Source organism: Gadus macrocephalus, chromosome 16 (genome assembly GCF_031168955.1).
Source record: "Gadus macrocephalus chromosome 16, ASM3116895v1".
NCBI classification, from domain to species: Eukaryota; Metazoa; Chordata; class Actinopteri; order Gadiformes; family Gadidae; genus Gadus; species Gadus macrocephalus.
This window is the reverse complement of record NC_082397.1, coordinates 20,059,877-20,079,876: the sequence shown is the minus strand read 5'-3', so window position 1 is coordinate 20,079,876 and position 20,000 is coordinate 20,059,877. Positions and strand designations below refer to the sequence as shown.

General features: G+C 47.1%; 1 protein-coding gene across 4 annotated transcripts in view; it reads right to left on the bottom strand.

The window, feature by feature from the left end:
* The window catches only part of bcas3 (BCAS3 microtubule associated cell migration factor), a 210,352-nt gene that overhangs the window by 39,986 nt on the left and 150,366 nt on the right, over positions 1–20,000 (bottom strand). Inside the window, exon 24 of one of the 4 annotated variants that reach the window (XM_060074793.1) lies at positions 7,724–8,268. The exons of the other annotated variants lie outside the window; for them this stretch is intronic. Within the exon in view, the coding sequence (XP_059930776.1) occupies positions 8,147–8,268 (122 nt within the window). The 3' untranslated portion in view covers positions 7,724–8,146. Of the gene's footprint in view, positions 1–7,723; positions 8,269–20,000 lie in introns of those variants that run through there. 4 annotated transcript variants of the gene reach the window in all.

The following is a 20,000-nucleotide window of genomic DNA, read 5'->3' as shown; positions in this document are numbered from 1 at the left end:
TAACCCATACACTGATGTTGCACATGCACACATAGTACATAGTACAGCGACAGCAATGCAGGAGATTTCACACTCCACTGCATGACCCAGGATACAGTTTTTTGACAGAAGCTTTAACCCTAAATGGGCAACCTGCAGGTTGGCCCTCCTGGTTAATCACAACCTTTCAACAGCCTTAAGCGGGCAGCAGTGGTTATATACCGTATTTTCTGGACTATAAGTCGCGGTTTTCTTGTAGTTTGGCTTGCCCTGCGACTTATATTTCGAAGCGACTTATATGCCAAAATTGTGTGTACATAATCTTCGGCCGCAAGATGGCACCGTCATTAATTCGGCCTACAACTGAACGCTGCAAGCCTACTGCACCACCGAATAAATTATAAATAAACTAGACCGTAGACAAAACAAAAGAGAACACAAAATAAAATGCCGCCAAAAAGAAAAAGCTATACTGCACAATTTAAACTGCAGATTATAAAGTATGCAGCCGAAAACGGCCATCGGAAGAGGAGATGTGTTTACCCAGCAGAGGAGGAGACGGCGCTTCATCTTCCTCCGGAGATGGCGGAATTGTTCAGAAGCGACACCGAGAACGAAGATTTAGATGGATTTGGTGATGCAGACTGAAGTCAGGAACTTTTTGGCTTGTTATGTTTAGATATAGCCTATATTGCTAATGCAATTTCATTCAGTCTCTCCAGACTAAACGTTCTTGTTTAAATGTTTACAAATAAATGCGACTTATACACCGATGCGACGTATATATGTTTTTTTCCTCGTCATGGAGCATTTTTTGACTGATGCGACTAATACTCGGGAGCGACGTATAGTCCGGAAAATACGGTATACGTCGTTTTGGCTCGCCGAGAAGAAGTTCATTCGCAGACAAACTTGTTTAATTTTAAATTAAAGTTTCGTCACTGAACATCCACAGTTAAGACCAGTTGGTTTTGCATGGAAACAGGAAATCAGAAGGCGGTGGAAATAAATTGCCGTCAAAATCGTCAAAATCTGAGAAAGTTCAGAAAAATAGGTTTAGCAAGGTATGCTTTTGTTAGTTTTCTACACCATCAAGTCGTTCTATTCTCAAGTCCTCACAAAACGTATTTTCCACGAAACGTATGCTGCCCGCTATAGGGCTAAAACTTATAATGTTCTGATTCCACGCTACGGTGGCTATGTGTTGCCTGCCCTGGAGCATCCTGTTCTTGTGATGGCCAAAGAGGGGTAGAGTTCAACATACAGAACCCTAACGTATCAAGATGTCCTCCCCATGGGGTGTCGGATGAACGCGATCGATAAGTCCGCTGGCACTTAGAGACCAGACAGAGACAGTGTATTGTGAAGGGTCTGTCAAGTAGCTGACAGCAATGGGGGGTAAACACATATAGGACTATTTCACAGTGGTACACATGTGTCAGCGCGCACACACACACACACATACACATACACACACACACCAAAGATTGCAGACACACACACACAAACACACACAAAACAGAACATGTAAATGCATCAGTTGGGTACCAGGCCCTAGCTTTGGTGGTGTAATATTTCAGTAATGTAATGGAGTTTGATCGGGGGTGTCAAGTGTCCCATGAAGCCGGTGTTTTATTAGCACAAAGAGCACTCGGGGGGTCTCTGGTTCACGCCAACCGGACCCTCACTATGCTTGTTACACACATACGCACACACTTGTCTGTAAAGTCCAATAACCACATCTCCGTTCTCTACGAGCAAAGTGATACACTTCCAATTTGTTGTCGTCGGTGTGTGCACGCCTGTGTGTATGTGTGTGTGTGTGTGTGTGTGTGTGTGTGTGAACATAAGTGTGTCTGTTTGTGTGTGCATGTGTATGTTTGTGTGTATAAGACAGCGAGGTTCTGACAGGTGCATCAAGCACTGACAGGGGCGCCTCCCTCCTATCAATTTGACCAATTGTGATTCCACAAACCCCCACAGCATCCTATTTGGATGTTAACATCGGTTTTCAGAAATGCAACCGCGTGCTGGGGAATGATTCTTTCAGGAATACTTAATACACTGTTCAGAAAACAGTGCTGTCTTCGACTATCTGGTTGAGCATTGGACAGATGCAGGTTGTATTTTGGAACACAGGTTGTTTGCTTCGGGCCACTGGGAAGTTCTTTCATGCTTGCATCAACCACCCTGCTGCAATAAAAAAACAAATAAAGGAAATTTAACTGGACAAAGACTTGGCGAAACAATAACTGAGTTTCTGTTACAGGTTGTCCAGCATACAGCAGCGCAGTTCAATGAGCTGCAGTCTAAGGTAAACTGTATAATAGCAGTTGCTGTCCGACCTGGGCCAGTAGAAGTGTGATACACACCCTGCAGTGCTGGATGAGTTACAAACCGGATCAGACCGCATGGTGCTTCGCCAGTTTTAGTCTTGTTTCGCTTGATTCAATGAATAAATACGATTACTGTCTCCGGGAAAAAGCCCAACTGATGGGCCTGCGAATCCAATTGATCCTTAATATCCGCACTGATCATTTTGTTAACATCACCCCACATTGATTATGTAGAAACGGGGTCATATGGCATAAGAAAAAGCACTGACATTGGATCTACTTCAGACTGAGCAGAGTGGCCGGTTACTGGGGGGGTTAGTTAGCCACTATGGCTCCCCTGGCTCCACCCAAGAAACAGAAAAAGTCAATGTGAAATATGAACAACTCGCTTTCATGTAACTTCTGCTTATTTCCCCCCGCAAATATTGATGTACAAGGCCTATGCTTATATGGAGCAAACACTATCAGGGGAGCATCTCTTGCAGAAGTATCAACACAGAATGGAATTAAAGCTTGGTGTGCATATGTCTTTATGTGTGTGTGTGTGTGTGTGTGTGTGTGGGGGGGGGGGGGGGGGTCACTCTATATAATGCATGCACTGTGACTGCTGACCAGATCATATTAACACATTTTATTGATGTGGCTTTTAAGAGATATCATATTCATACTTACGCGTGGAGACGGCTCCATATGAGCCGGCGGGATGGCCCCTGCAACGTCTTGTGATCGGCGTAATGGACTAATGAGATTATGAAATCATCATATTATGTGAATCCCACTCATAGGACTCTCATTTGCAGGTTTTTTTGCTGACACCAATCAAAAGTCATCATCCAATTAGCCACACCTTGCCCACGCAAAGGAAGCGAGGGCGAGCCAAGAGGTCTCATTTCCTGTCCGTTAGTCGCTTCTGACTAGAGGTTGTGTGCTAGACTTAGACAAATATGAAGCTATGGGGTACAGGCGTCATATTTTATAAGCAGTCTGTCCCTGTTTCCCATCTTGTTACCACATGACACCATTATCATATTATATGACTCATCATAAGACTTGAATTTGGTCAAATGACACCCAAGCAATACAATGCACACTGACTGAAGGTCAGAATTTGTTATTACATCTTACTCAATTTCATTACATATAATTCCATTAGATATGGTAGCCAACTACATTTACACGACCAAATGTAGCCACACCACCGCATTTTTGAAACCTTAACTTGTGCCATACTTCAATAGGAAAGGACTTGTGGTCCACTATTTCTTTTAATGAACACTAGTTCTATCAAAAACATTTATTTGACATGGAAATAGTCAATGTGTCATGTTGGACTATTTTGGATAAAGGCAACCAAGAAAGTCAAACAAATGTTGCAGTGTTGAGAAAAGAAAGAATTCTATTAGAATTGTTATAATCTATTTGAAAGAATCCCAAGATTGAACAACGACCCTACATCCAAGCATGGTTAACCCTTCCTGTGCCATCCACCATGGTGTAGCTCCAGTCTATAACGCTCAGCAGTTCACCAATAATAACAGATGGGAATTCCTGCGCAGTGCTGGGATCTGTGACCCTAATGTCCATGAGCTCTGGCAGATATCAGTGTCTACACACACTGCTCCATCCCAACCGATTGGCCTGCACACAGCCTCCCACTGGTCATAAGCATGGTCGGCTGAGAGGCCTGGAGGTTTTCTAGAGAGGAAAACGGCCCACTCTGTCCAGCAGTGAACACACGTCAGCAGAGACGCCAACGGGGGGGGATTCATGTTGTGAGTGCAGACACAACAACCTCCACTCTCGGTCGGCCACAACTGTTCCCACAGTAGCCCCACCCTGACCTGACGGATGCCCCCTGTCTGTGGGGTGACCTCAGGGATGGCCATGCTCCAAAGGGAGAGGAGGATCAGGGCTGGATATGGGTCAGAGTTGAGGATCGGTATGGAGATGGAGAACGGGGGGGGTTTGCCTCTGTCTCACCTCTGTCTGACAGCCTTTGGGAGGGGGGGGGGGGGGGGGTGTCTGCGATAAGGCCGGGCCAGTGGTAAGATAATGATGGAGGGGGTGCCTGCGTGAGTGTGTGAGTGCGTGCTGACAGTGCCAGGGGTAACATGTGTCGGGAATCTATCAGGGCAGGCGCCCCAGCCGTCATCGGATGCAGAGGGTCTGGTTGCATGTGGTCCAGGGAGGGGGATGGATGGGCTGGGGGGGGGGGGACAGTCATGGCTGATGTCACGCGCTGCCGCTACCTGAACCGGTGGCTTCTAAGCCCCTCAACCTATTGGGCATGCAAACATTCTTTCTCTCACACACACACACACACACACACACACACACACACACACACACACACACACACACACACACACACACGGACATACGCACTAAATCACACACTTTTTAAAACATAACCCTCCCCAGCGCTCGACACTTTAGACTGATTGGGCAACCAACTGCAACAGCTGGCTGGGGATTATGCATGACCAGATTCTGTGTGTGTATGTATTTGTGTGTGTGTGTGTGTATGCGCGCTTGTTTATGTTTGTGTGAGTACGTGTATGTATGTGTGTTGCGATGGGACTGGCCCGTCCCTCTGGCACCTGTCGCCTAAACCCAATCCCTGCCGCTCCCTGCCCTCCTAAGCCCGGTCGGGATGAGCCCCCCCTTCCTCCCGGGACCATGTCCCTCTTAACTGCCACAGGGCTACCGGCGGCCCTCTGAGCCAATCAGCTGTGAGCAGGGGCAGGGGGTAGGCGGGTCATTATTATGCTCTGAACAGATGTGGACATGTACCTTGATGTACCACACACACACACACACAGACACACACACACACACACACACACACACACACACAGACACACACACACACACACACACACACACACACACACACACACACACGCACACACACACACACCAATGGAATCACACACAAAAACACAAACACACACACATACGCTTGCATACACACACACACACACACACCTGAATGCACATGCATGTAAACACACGCATGCACACGCACGCACAAACACATATAGTACGTGTATGCATGTAAAACATACATACATATTACATACATACATATTTCTGCACTGTTTGTGCAGTGAGCTATAGTGATTCCTGGTCTCAGGGCTGTTTGGCTCTGTTGTGCCTTAACTAGTCGATTACCGATGTGTGTGTGTGTGTGTGTGTGTGTGTGTGTGTGTGTGTGTGTGTGTGTGTGTGTGCGCATGCTCGCACGTCTATAGGTGGGTGTAATACAGTGTGTTATGGTCCAAGGCAACTCACTACGATAGAAAGCAGACCTGGGCTCTGCTTCTTCTCACCTCACACTCAAAACATCCCCAAAACCAAACACACACACACACACACACACACACACACACACACACACACACACACACACACACACACACACACACACACACACACACACACACACACACACACACACACACACACACACGTACTTATTTGTGTGAAGAAAAAGAGAGGGTTTAGAAAAGAGACGCACATAAAACAACTAACACACAAAATACAAAAGACACAAGGAGAACCACACGTTGACATCCTCAATAGAAACACATGTACCTTCGTCTTCTTTAGGTCTTTGTCAGCTCTTTAACCAAACTTGCATTTCACTAACTTAAACCATAGGGCTTTGCTGTAGCCTCAATGTAATACCACTTAAAGTAAAACAAGGGTAACCCAGCATACATTAATGATCAATACTTAAACGTCCAAACACACAGGCGCATGTGCAAGCACGCATGCACTCACACCAAACACGCACGCACGCACACACACACACACACACACACACACACACACACACACACACACACACACACACACACACACACACACACACACACACACACACACACACACAGTGAAACATGTTCCAAGATCAGAAGGGGTGTTAGCCAAATCCGTAATTATATTAAATATATATTATATTAAAAAATATATTAAAAAAATGTGCTGGTCTGACCACACGAGAAAAATTATATAATCAAAATATCAGCAGGACAAAAGCCCTCAAGATTCCATTCTCCCTTAAAATAGAACATTTGTGTGTGTGTGGACCTGTTAGCCACTAAATATTACTTGTTGAGTATATCATTGATTGAAGTAATGGGTACAGAGGCGGGGGTGGCGGGGAGCTGGGGCTTATCAGCACTTTAAAGGTGGACATTCTCCTGTTTTTCTGTTGACCTTCCTAATTTGACCACAGTGACCACGGATCAAGACACAACGAGACCCCTCCTCCAACCCACTCGCAGACGCACCTCTTCTCACGGAAAAGGAAAGTTAAAAAAAAAACTCCTAACCACTTGTACCATCTGATTTATTAGTCCAGATCCTCCCACTCGTTTGATCCCACAAGGACGGGGTGAGGAGAAAAAAAGCAGAGAGAGAGAGAGAGAGAGAGAGAGAGAGAGAGAGAGAGAGAGAGAGAGAGAGAGAGAGAGAGAGAGAGAGAGAGAGAGATCAGCCCCCCCCCCCCCTCCTATCCCCACAGCTATCCTCTTCTTAGCTGAGGTCGCCATTTTGTAATTTATAGCCCTGGTTTGAAGAAGTACAGGGTTATATGAAACACCGTCCCGGAGACCCCATATTTCAATGGGGAAGATCAAACGACGGCAGCAGCAGCAGCAGAACGACAACTTGCGCACACTGCCGAGGACCCGAGGACCCAACTGCAAATTAAATATACTCCCAGCAAGCACTGCTTCAGAACACCGGGACCACAGGAACCAACGTCTAAGAAATGGGTTCTGAATGGTCCAGTCCTTGTAAAGCCAGGTGCGACCAGAGGAAGGCCTCCCCCGGGCAACACGTCGGTCCTCAAGAACAGACACAACAAGCAGCCCGGGTTGAACACTTCATCCTACAGGAGGAGAGGGTACGCCAGCTCCCACACACACACACGCAAACACACACACACACACACACACACACACACACACACAGACACACTCACACCCTCCGCGAACACACACACACATCGGAAAACACATTCTCCAGTGAGGGTCAATCCATGTAGCATTGGGATGGTAGTGTAGGTGTCTTCATGCCACTGACTGACAAAGTCAGCGCGTTACGAAGTGCAGAGAGAGATGGAACAGCTCCACATGCACAGTATCAATTATCTCTCATGTTTCTTCACAGCACTAATTCCTTCATCCTGTCCTTTTATTTCACATTTTTATACTTTAGATCTGGTATTTATTTTATATATTGAATCTTATATTTAAGTCCACATTGGTATTTTTTCTTTGATCTGCAGAGGCTGGCAGAGTGCATTGGATTGAATTGTTTTTATTTGATTTAAGGGAAAGAGAGAGGGGGAGAGAGAGAGAGCGAGAGAGAGAGAGAGAGAGAGAGAGAGCGAGAGAGAGAGAGAGAGAGAGAGAGAGAGAGAGAGAGAGAGAGAGAGAGAGAGAGAGAGAGAGAGAGATCAGTGGCTCAGACACTGGGGCTTCCTGAGCGCTTCGTCAAGTGTGTGACTGTCTGGAGGAAGACGACTTGGTCCGCCCCGAGTCAACACACACACACACACACACGCAAAAACGCAGACACACACACACTTATTACAGACCCCTACACCCACATTTGCTCTGAGGTAAACATACGACGCAAAATACTAATGCACAAACACACACCACACACTTCTTAAAACCAAAACTACACACAGAGATACACAACGCTGTTGTGGAACTTTTGAACTCATAGTACACACAGCTGTACCAGTTCAATGTGCGCAAAATATGAATGTTATCATCCTTTTGTGTTCGTGAGTAATACAAAATAGGCACAGTTCAAAATGAAAGAAGTATCAAATGAAAAATAATTTTAAATGAAAGGAAAAATAACCTTAACCCTGTATGTCCTGCCGTCTGTCTGCTCTTTGGATGCATATCTAAAAACCAAAAACACTCACCTGTTATCGCCACGCACAAGGAAGACCAACGGGACCAGCATGGAAAAGAAGAGAAAAGGGAAATGGTTGATATATTTTCACAAGAAGGGCAGAATTAGAAAACATTAGTGAGGTATAAACGGTGCTGGCAAGTACACTTTAATGACACTGACATGTGGGGTGGTTAGGGCCACCCTGGTTGTTCCTCACACAAATCACTCTGTAATTAGTCAGACACGCCGCACAGTGACACTTTCACTCAATGAAGTCAGGGCTGGGCCAGTGGGCCATCGGGGCCCAGCAGGTGACAAGACCGTTGAGTGTGTGTGGGTGTCTCGTGTGTCAAAGTCCTCTTTAGCACCTCGTCACCTTTGACCTCGTAGGGGCTTTCACGCTGTGAATGAGCGCCATTAACAAAACGTCTGACGCTATGGCCTGCCTTTTTTTTCCTCGTACATGCACACACACACACACACACACACACACACACACACACACACACACACACACACACACACACACACACACACACACACACACACACACACACACACACACACACACACACACATACTGTGTGGAAAACAATGATCTAGACTTGGCTTACAAGAGTATCACGGCTCAATTTTTATGAGTCTGAGACCACATGTAGCATAGAGGCCCCCAACATGCTCCTGGGGACCCTAACCTTAAACGCCAAGTCGGTTGTGTGGCCAAATTTAATTGTGGGCCTTTTTCAAACATCAACTCTGAACTGTGATAAAGCGCTATACACATACACTCAACGTGACTTGTCCCACTTCTTAAAGGATATGACTGAATGGTGATATCCACATGTAATCATGTGGATATCACGTCCCTCACAGGATGAGATCCATTTTTGATATCACCCGGTGACAGTTTCCCTCAAGATCAGCCAGACCACCTAGCACTGGGAGCAACAGTGACAAGCGCTTTTGATTATTATGCCTGCACTCACTGCCAGGGCTAAATTTAAGTGTTCCCATAAAATCCAGAAGAAATAAGACTTGGGAATGGCTTGGCTTGTGTGTTTGTGTGTGTCTGTGTGTGTGTTTGTGTGTGTGTGTGTGTGTGTGTGTGAGAGAGAGTGGGGGAGCTGTATGCATTTATGTGTGTGTGTGTGTGTGTGTGTGTGTGTGTGTGTGTGTGTGTGTGTGTGTGTTTCTGTGAGAGAGTGGGGGTGCTGCATGCGTGTGTGTGTGTGTGTGTGTGTGTGCGTGTGTGTCTATGTGTGTGTATATGTGTGTTTAGGGGCCTTTCTGGTCAGCATTGTCGCACAGTCCGGACGGGAGGAATAATAATAGGATGTAGTTGGTCTAAAGCTGGACTTCCCATGTCTTCCACTCACCACTTCCACTCGTGTCATTTCTGACCCTCTCCCCCCCGCCCCTGTCCCCTCTAGCTCAACCCTATGGCCCCATATTCAGCCGTTTGTTTCTCACTGCGGCGCCTCCCTCGAGTGCATGCGAGAACTGTAAGTGGATCTAAAAGGAAACCAAAAAAGAAATGAAAACATGACAAATGACGGCCACAACACTTGTAGCCAACCACAGCGCATTCAGTGTTTACATTTTGATAAAAATATCTTTGGGAAGCGAGCGATCAATATGTTCCCCTGAAAGAGTGACTGGTTGGGAGTGGGAAGCGTAAGAAAGAAGGAATCATTCACAGCAGGAAGGTGAAGAGAGCGCATGGGAGAGAAAGAAGAAAAAAAAATGGAGAGAAAAAAGCGTGAGAATTTTGACGACAGTATGTGACGGGTCCCTCTGTGTGTTTCCCATGGCCCCTGGTGCACTGTGGCCCCGGCACTGCTACCAACTGCCCCGCTATTCTAACACTGACACAAGATGGCTGAGCAGCGCACACTCACAGAGGAGCCCTGAGCCACACATGCTTCAAAAAGGTCTTCAGAGCAGGCCGAACAAAGAAAAGTCATTGCAGCTCTTGTGCTTTTGTTGGCTCCCCACCTCCCCTTTCAAAGGTTCTGCTTATGGTTTCTGTCACAGATGCACAGCCATTTTTCACCCCATTAACAACTATCATTACCGACCCAACGAGAGGCTGTAATTGGGCCGGCAGTGGAAAAGAGTTGTCAAAACACAATTAAATCCCATGCTATGGTAGCAGAGAACAGAGAGAGGGAAAGCTGGACGGCCATAACATAATTGCGCCGGTTATCCTTGCCCAAAAATAGGAAAGAAAAACATGAAAACCGTTATTTTACGTTGGAAGGGTTTGGAGGGAAATTATGTGGAGGGGTGACCCATGCTGTCCAACGATAGGGCTATTGAAAGCATAACAAATAATCACTCTCTGTGTCAGAGATGAAGAATGAACACATTTAAAGTCAAACCCAGTATCAAAAGCCTTGTGCTAGGCTTTGATTTCAAAATGCAAAAAAAAAGTGACCACAACTTTTTCTACAAAGAAAAGTGACCATACAGGGACAAAGTATAGCCGTGAAAAAGCAAATTGCTTGTACTGTGTTCTGTAAGCTACTGTAGAAGGACTTGGTCGTAAAACCTCCAATTGGGGCTATGGAAGAGTCTCTGGGATGGGGGAAAATGCACCCTGACATTTTGAACCCAGCTAAATTTGAGGTTGGGGAATAAAGCTATAGCTGTGGTTTTCATGAGTTTATAGGCTTGGCACAGCAGCTGCAGCACGGACTCAGTGTTGTTCAAAGGGTAGACTTCTGGATACCTATCACTTTGTTGGCCAAACGTAAAGTTAAGTGTAAGTCACACATGTAGTATTAACACCGTAGCTAACTTGCTAAACCTCTAAAATCCTCCCCTTGACCAGACTTTGGAGCCATCATTACAGGCCCAAAGGTTATACCATACCCACAGGATAGCTATATATATATATATATATATATATATATATATATGTATATATTTATAAATATACATATATGAAATGCAGGAACACCATTAGAAAAAATACAAAACATGGACTTGCATGGGTTAGGGCAGTGAAGTAGAGCCCTGAAGCATGTTCGTCTGCCCCCTCTTTATGTGTGTGTGTGTGTGTGTGTGTGTGTGTGTGTGTGTGTGTGTGTGTGTGTGTTATGAATCACAGTCTATGGACAGGTGTTTACAGTGAAGCTCAGTTATCTGTCTCCATTACACTACTGGCCTCAGCCATCCAAGTCCATTATCTACTTGGGTCTGCCTAAACGAAGTTGTGCTTGCATGTTTATAGCTACATACACACAGGCCACACACACACAAACACGGCATCAGAAAACTGCTTGCTGCGAGGATTTCATTTTTTGTCCGGTGGAGGGAGGTGTGAAGGGAACGGTAGGTGGTCGGGGGTTCAGGATGTAATCAAACACCAGTCACGTAAACCTTGTGTTCTGAGTGTTTTCTGTCTGATCTGCATTAACTTCCGGCTGGGCAGTGATATAAAAGTTCACTTAGAAATATCTTCCAGGCATTCCCCTTCGCCCACATACTTTTACTCATGAGGTGACCCTTGAGCCAAAACGCAGGCCTTGGTGCGTGATGGGTCAAGCTTCACCTGGGACAGCTGGTTGACTGTGGTGAGCAATACAACCACTCAGAGCCCAATCAAACTTTGGAAAAAACACCATTCAACAGTAAAAGAGCCCTGAGATGGTCTTGTATGAGACGTGTGCTTTGTGAATAAGATCAGATGGCTAACAATATTGGTTCTGTCGATCCATACAATAGTGGACCGGTTCAAGTTATTTTTGCTATGGGTTTACTATGTACTAATCTGGAGCTATCGATAATGCAGACCTTTGATTGGTCCATCACTGTCGTTCAGACTTTACCACTGCAACATGGTATGGTACATTGGCTCACAAAATCTAAAACCTAGCATATAGCATAGAAAATGACGAAAACAATGCTGTAGAGAATGAGAATCACCACGGGTTGATTCTCATTCTTCTGCCCCTTTGCTAGAGGCCACATTGCTATTTGTTTTGTGTATATTCAACTCATTTTGACGAAAGCGTCACATACAAAGATCTACATCTTTGTTCTTTTTATTTTAAACCCAAATAAAAAGATTCAAATAGATACTCTTCTGCTCACAATTTCTCTTCCTTTCGAAATTTCTATAATATTTATATTGCATTGGTTAGCAAATTCAAATTAAATTAAAAAGACATTGGTAAGAGAAACTATTGGGATGTTAAAAAGCTACATAGATACAGATGTGTCCTGCGCAAATCGGAAGTCTGGGCTGCAACAATATCAGGAGTCTATTAGAGTCAAATCTCGGTGTTTCACCAGTGGTAAGGGTACTACCAAGTGTTTAGCAGTGGAATCGTGACGCATCAGATGACCATATTATGGAAAAACAGCACTTGTGAAAGTTCAGCTTCAGCGATTGCATCTGTGGTGGGCAGGTACTTTCTAAGTACATGCACATCTATGAGTCAACTGGTGTGTGGTTGTGTAAACATTGTTGTTACCCCTACTAGTGCCCCCACATCCCAAAACCTCCCCCAACAAATAAAGGTACTTCTCTGGACTGGGCTGGAAAAAGTGGTGATAGCCGTGGTCGTCTCCCACAGCCGCCTAATTGTTTATTGGAAATGAGAAGTAAGATGGGGGCTCATGACTCAGAGAGCAGTATTAATGAAAGAGGGGGCCGCCGTCTCATAAAAGGAGACAGGATTCAAGTTCAACTGGAGGTCGGTTTGAACCAAACACAACCACCATGGGGCAGACAAATAAAAACACGGTGCCATTAGTTAGTTCGCTTTATAGGTGGACAGGTAGGAAGGCTGAACCAAAAAGCCTATTCCCTAAAGACACTAAACAAAATCACATTTCCCACAGCGGCAGCACCTACAACCTTTTATTAGCAGATGGTTGGACAGGATCGAAGGGAAAACCGGGCTGAGCGACAGCGCCAGGGTATGGAAGCACGACTTTGTGGATGGGAGCGGACTGCTCTGCCGAGTGGGAAATTCGCAGAGCGGAGACAGTGTGGACAGCCAGTCTGTCCGGAGGGGTGGTGCGATAGGGACGATGGGAGGTCGAGGGAGAGGGCAGCACCCTGGCAGGACATCAGGGAGTCCGTTTTCCCAAGCCCTGAGGCGCTCTCTCCTCTTCTCCCTCCATCATAAACTCTTCCCGCTGGTCTCGCTGCTGGCCTTCCTAAGGGGGATTTCTAGTGTTTTCTTTTTTCTCAGGGCTGTGCCCAGTTCTCTGTCTCTCACTCTTTCTCCATTTCCTTTCTTGACAAATGACCCAGAGTTCGGGCCACTGGCTTCTTTATCTGTCTTTTCCCAGGGCTGTGGGACTCTCTCTCTCTCTTTTTCTCACCCTCTCTTCTGTTCTGTCCAGCAGACCCCAGAATCCAACCAACAGCACCATCTGTGGCACGACCAATCACTGCTCAGATGTGTGCCGAGTGAGTAACCATGAGACATCACCTGTGTATACGTGTGTGTGTGTGTGTGTGTGTGTGTGTGTGTGTGTGTGTGTGTGTGTGTGTGTGTGTGTGTGTGTGAATAAGTGTGTGTGTGTGTGTGTGTGTGTGTGTGTGTGTGTGTGTGTGTGTGTTGGTGTGTATGTGTGTGTGTGTGTGTGTGAATAAGTGTGTGTGTGTGTTAGTGTGTATGTGTGTGTATGTGTGTGTGTGTGTGTGAGTAGTGTAAGTGTGTGCATATGTGTGTGTGTGTGTGTGTGTGTGTGTGTGTGTGTGTGTGTGTGTGTGTGTGTGTGTGTGTGTGTGTGTGTATGTGTGTGTGTGTGTGTGTGTGTGTGTGTGTGTGTGTGTGTGTGTGTGTGTGTGTGTGCGTGTGTGTGTGTGTTTGTGTGGGGGGGGGGTCAGACTTTTCTGTTACTTTTGCATATTAGTCAACATATTGAGATAATGATTATCAAAATGCTGGCAGGAGAAACTAACAAGACATGATGATGTGAATTTTGAAATATATTTGAAAAAGGATAGTAGCAGGCCTTTTGATGAGAAGCAAGCAACCAAAGCTGGGATTATTACTTGGGTACAGGATTCAGATCGACACTTCACAAAGATGACATGTTATTCCATCTCACAACTAGGCAGCTACAAATACACTCCACTCCAATCCAAATCCACCATTTTCCTAATTTTGTGTTTACTATAAGTATTCATGATACTGTAAAACCTTTTGACCATGGCCACTTAGCGCCTTTTGGATAAACATCAGGCCATTGAACTCTGCACTTTATTTCTATTACTTCTTGGCTGAAACCTAAGTATCATCAGGATTAGGGTTACAGTATGAATTTGACTCGGCACCACAGTGTTTGCTGCTTTTTATTTAGTTGATTGATATCTTCATTCAGATGGATATCATATGAAAACTAGTGTCCGTTTTTTGCATAGAGGGGTCCTCACAGTCCAACCACTACAAAAACTCGACTCTGGAGGTTAGGGGGGCGGGGCTGAGCAGAGGGCCGCACACAGGGTCAGGGTGGGGGAGGCTGGTGGTGGAGCCCCAGTGGCACAGTGCTGAGTAACTTCCCAGGCTTGCCTGTGTTTACCATGGCTATTTCAGGCAGCAATCTTTACCCCCTCAAAGCACCACCACCACCACCACCGCCCCCACCCCAGCCCCAGCCATCGTGCCCCCTCCTAAATAATGTTTCCCTCGGACTCCCCAGCCACCCGGCTTCTCCCCTCAGGGAGAAGCCGTGAGGGTTATGTGAACGGCCAAGGGAGGAAGAGGAAGGGGGTGTGGGGGGGGGGGTGAGAAACCCTGGCGGAGGAGGAGGAGGAGGGCAGAGAAAGTAGAGAGGTGGACACAAAGATGGGAAGACGCAGGGGAGAGGAGTGCTTTGACATCACACTGAGTCATCGTATTCCAGACGGTCCCGGCCAGATCTGACACACGGTGTCTGTTTGTTTCTGCGTCTCCGTCGCTCCGTGGTCTAGTCATGCAACGTAAACATCTTGCACTTGTAAGTGTGTGTGTGTGTGTGTGTGTGTGTGTGTGTGTGTGTGTGTGAGTGTGTGTCTGTGTCTGTGTGTGAGTGGGAGGTAAGGGCTGCGTGCCTCAGATCCTCACATTCCAGTGTAAATTATGCATGTGTGTATTTCCTTTTATACACACATGCATAATTACACCGGAATGAGTAAACCGTTACCTTCCATATACATGTGTATAACTCTCACACAAACACGCTGCATGTGTGCTTTGTTTGACAAAAGCATGTACTTAATGTGCTGGTATCGGAATGATTCCTATAGGGAGCCTGGCCTCATTCGCCTGGCCTCATTCGCCTGGCAGACTCTCACAGTCTCAACACTTCCAAGTTCAGAGAATGGCCGCCGCACTCCTTCATGGGATCTTCCCTCTTCTTTCATCTTCAGTCCTCTCCTCTCCTCTCCTGCCTGCCTAATATCTGTGTGGCCGAGGGTTCGCCTCATCAGTAACACAAACCATAAACAAACCGCCTAATTCGCCGTAATTGCAAAGCCCAAAAACTGCAAGACATTAAAAGAGGCCATGTTTCATCCTGACTATAAGCACACGCACACACAAAGACACGCACACATACACACGCAGACACATCCACACATACATGCATGCGCACCCACACACACAGACACAGACACACACACACACACACACACGCACACACACATACACGCACACACACACACACACACACACACACACACACACACACACACACACACACACACACACACACACACACACACACACACACACACATCCTTCCCATGATTTACCCTTCCCTCTTAAAAAGAAGCCAAGCCTTGTGTATCAGTTTTGCTAAAGTGCGGCTGGAAGGATAGATAGCCGCGGAGCAGGATATCTTTGAAGAGTTCCACATTGCCCTGGCTGATCAAAGTGCTGCTGCAGCCTTTGTGGCTAATTGTGGGGATTATCTATGAGTGGCTGGAAAAGCCTGGGACTTTTTTTTATGGGGTCAACGCTTGTGAACACAAATACACACATGTATGGATGTGTTTGTCTATGTGGTGTGCATCTGTGCGTGTGAGTGTGTGTGTTTGTGTGTGTGGGTGTGCGTGTGTGTGTGTGTGTACGCCTCAAAGTGGTTACATATGCACATAAATAAAGACACAGATATACATAGGGTTTACACGGGCATACATACATTTCAATTATTGTCTCTGCGTAATATGATAACATTAATGGCTGTCTGTCAGGGCAAACAGAGGACAACGCTACATGCCTTCCATAAGCAAAAAGCACCCTCCGTTTCTCAAAGCAAATTAAATAATAAGAATAATCCTTAAAAATACTTTCATCACAGCCAGACCTAAGAGTATGGACCGTTCAGGGCCTCGCATGGAAACCAGCGGCCACATAGGAAATGGGACATGCAGAGTACTTGAAAGTAAAATACTGCCAAAACGTTGGGCAGCAGTCCAAAATACATTAAAAGACAAAAAAAGGGAGTGGGAGCGAGGGACAGAGAGAGAGAGAGAGGGCGGGGCGGGAGAGAGAGAGAGAGAGAGAGAGAGAGAGAGAGAGAGAGAGAGAGAGAGAGAGAGAGAGAGAGAGAGAGAGAGAGAGAGAGAGAGAGAGAGAGAGAGAGAGAGAGAGAGAGAGAGAGAGAGAGAGAGAGACATGCGGGCAGACACACAGACACGTACACGCATACACAGGCAGATATATCCTGTGGATGGCGTTTCAAGGCGAGCGAGAGAGCTGCCAAACGACTTGTCAGTATGAGCTGTAAAGCTGCCGACCATAAAGCCACTTCCCCTCCTCGACGCAGGGGCTCACACACATCAGCCTGCAAGCACACACACACACACACACACATACACACACACACACGCACGCACGCACGCACGCACACACACACACACGCACACACGCACACACATGCACACACGCACAAACAGAATACAGGCGTAAGGCTGCGGTCAACTTGGTGGATACTAAGTGAGGTCAGGTATAGTTCAGGATACACGTGCAGCACACTCACAAAGAAACGTTTCTGTCCTTCTTTACGACGCCTCTCTGCAGCCGCCCCGGCCACACTCCTGTGGTACGGGGCTGATGGAGGGAACATGGAGATGGGAGGTTCAGTGGAGTGGTGAGGGAGGGAGGGAGGGAGGGAGGGAGGGAGGGGGAGAGGGAGGGTGGTGGTATGGTCAGGTCCAAGTAATTATCCAAGTGTCCAAACCTCTTTCAGCCAGTCATGGTGGAGCCAGTCTGGTCTCACACACACACACACACACACACACACACACACACACACACACACACACACACACACACACACACACACACACACACACACACACACACACACACACACACACAGACCCTCTCCTTTCCCTCTGCTCATTGAATTTGAATAGTCAGCTCAAAAATCAGCAGAAACGCACACACACACACTCGCACACACACACACACCCAAAGCAATCTAAAAACTCAAACAACTAAAAACAACCTGGGGATTTGTCGGGGATAATTGCGTCCGTTCACTGTGAGTGGCATTACTAGGTGAGCTCCAACAACTCGAACTGCACCGCTAACAACTACCAGACTACCAGCTGGCCCTTGGCCTCCAGACGGAGAGCACCCGAGTGCTTGATTCCAGCCACTTGGCACCAGCACCAAGCACCCCATCTAATGAGAGGAGCGCTGGAGACAACGCCCCGCGGCTAATCTTGTCTTTACGCAGCTTTTGTTTTTCCGGAGAAGGGGGGGACTCAGGTATGAGAGCATGTCAGAGGTTAAGCTGTGTGATTCCGACGAGAACAACACAAGTTAATTAAAGTTTGTCCAAGGGAGAGAGGCGGGGGGAGGGGTGGGATGAGTGAGGGCGGTGTCAAGAGCATCTCTGGAGGAGGCCTGTGAGGACCTCGCCCGATGAGTCTAAGGACCTCGTCCGACGGGGAGGAATGCCGTCGGTGCCAAACCCCGTCTGAGAGGGACACACGGCGACGACGCAGTTCAAATCCCCCATTTTAGCTCCAGGGACGGATTGAAACAATCCCTGAGTGCATTTGATGGATCATATTGGGCATGTGTCTGACCAAACAACCCAAAAATGGTTTGAATGCGGATGCAGGTGACGGCCGCGTGTCGGGCAAAGAACAAAAGGTTTGGAACAAAGGATCAAGAAACCGGAACGAAGAAGAACGAAGAAGCAGACAGCTGAGGCTTGTGCAACAGGAAGAATGAACCTCTTGAGGGATGTAAAAAGCCAGCAGTCAAGACACAAAGACACACATAGAGATAGAGAGAGCGAGAGCGAGAGCGAGAGAGAGAGAGAGAGAGAGAGAGAGAGAGAGACGGAACAGAGAGAAGGTCAGAAAGAGGAAGGAAGGAAGGGAAAAGGAGAGGATGAGCACAGAGCTGTCCTATACGTGTCTGCCATGGGTCTCCTAGGGCTGCGTCTGTAATGCCTTGCGCAGACACACATTCCAAGGTCACTGTATGGCTAACACGTCCAGCTGTTTTCATAGTCAGTTTCAGCCTCTCTTCTCACAGCTTTTTTGTGTGTCCAACCGTCACACCATTGACAGATTACCCACAGATACACAGGAGAAACCAAGTTAGTGGGGGAGAAGCTGCCAAGACCTTAATCCGGATGGTCGTCCACGGAGGCAAATCCCTTTAAACAAATACACAAACGCATGCACGCTTGAAGACACACACACACACACACACACACACACATAGTATATAAACTAAACTCTATTTGAACAATGCACTGTTTCCACTTTACAAAAACAAAACGGGACACGCAATGTCATCTAGCCCCCCCCCCCCCCCCCCAATGCCCCGAAAAACAACACAAACATCCCCCAAAGAAATGCACCTCTAGCATTAGCTCAGTGGGTTTTTAGTGTTGGCCCAGCAGTAGTTGGCTTATCATGGTGGGGGTTAATGGCGCTGAACAGAAACACAGCAGCGGGAGGCCTGAATGGAAAGCCCACAGGAAGTCCTATTGGTCGCAAAGGAGCGCACCGCACTTCCGAGTTAGTGCACTCACCCCTGTGGAACGTTCACGCCTGCTTGTTTACCTTTTGTGTTGTGCTTGTTTTGTCTCAGGTCACGACAAGTAGTATCCAACGTTCACGTCAAACAAACACATACACCCAAACCCACACCCGCACACACACAAAAATCACAATCACTAAATAACGAAGTCAACGCATATATATTCTTCGCCTTTCCTGGATTACAAAGACGGGTGGGTGACAGGAAACGACAAATCGCCGCCTGATTGCCCTGGTCTGCTCCGGCTACAGCCGGCACCAGGCTGGGGGCGGTTATTGACTTGTTCCACATGCCAGAGGCAGACATATGACGCTCCCCCCTGTGCCTTTTCAGCACCTCTCTCTGCCCCGCCGAGACACCACGCTCCACTCCTCTCAATCTTCCTCTCCTTTCCTGCTGCCCTGATCCTGCCCCCCCCTGTCCCCCCCCGCTGACCCCATCCCACTGTCTGGCCTGGCTGCTCTTCACAGGCATATGGTACGTGATGATGGGAGGCATATCTCTGCTGACACGCAGGCCAGGGTGACATCTATTGGACCCGTGCACGCACACGTGCATGTGCAGACGCACATAAGAGGGGGGCAGCCCGGTCCTTCCGTGGCTTTAACAAATGTTACAGGTGTATCTGGTGTTCGATGACAACGGAGATAACGCAAAAAAAAAAAAAAAAAAAGCCTTGTAAAACACAGCCCTAATGTCGCACTGCTTCGTGAGCGTCACACGCACGCACACGCACGCACAC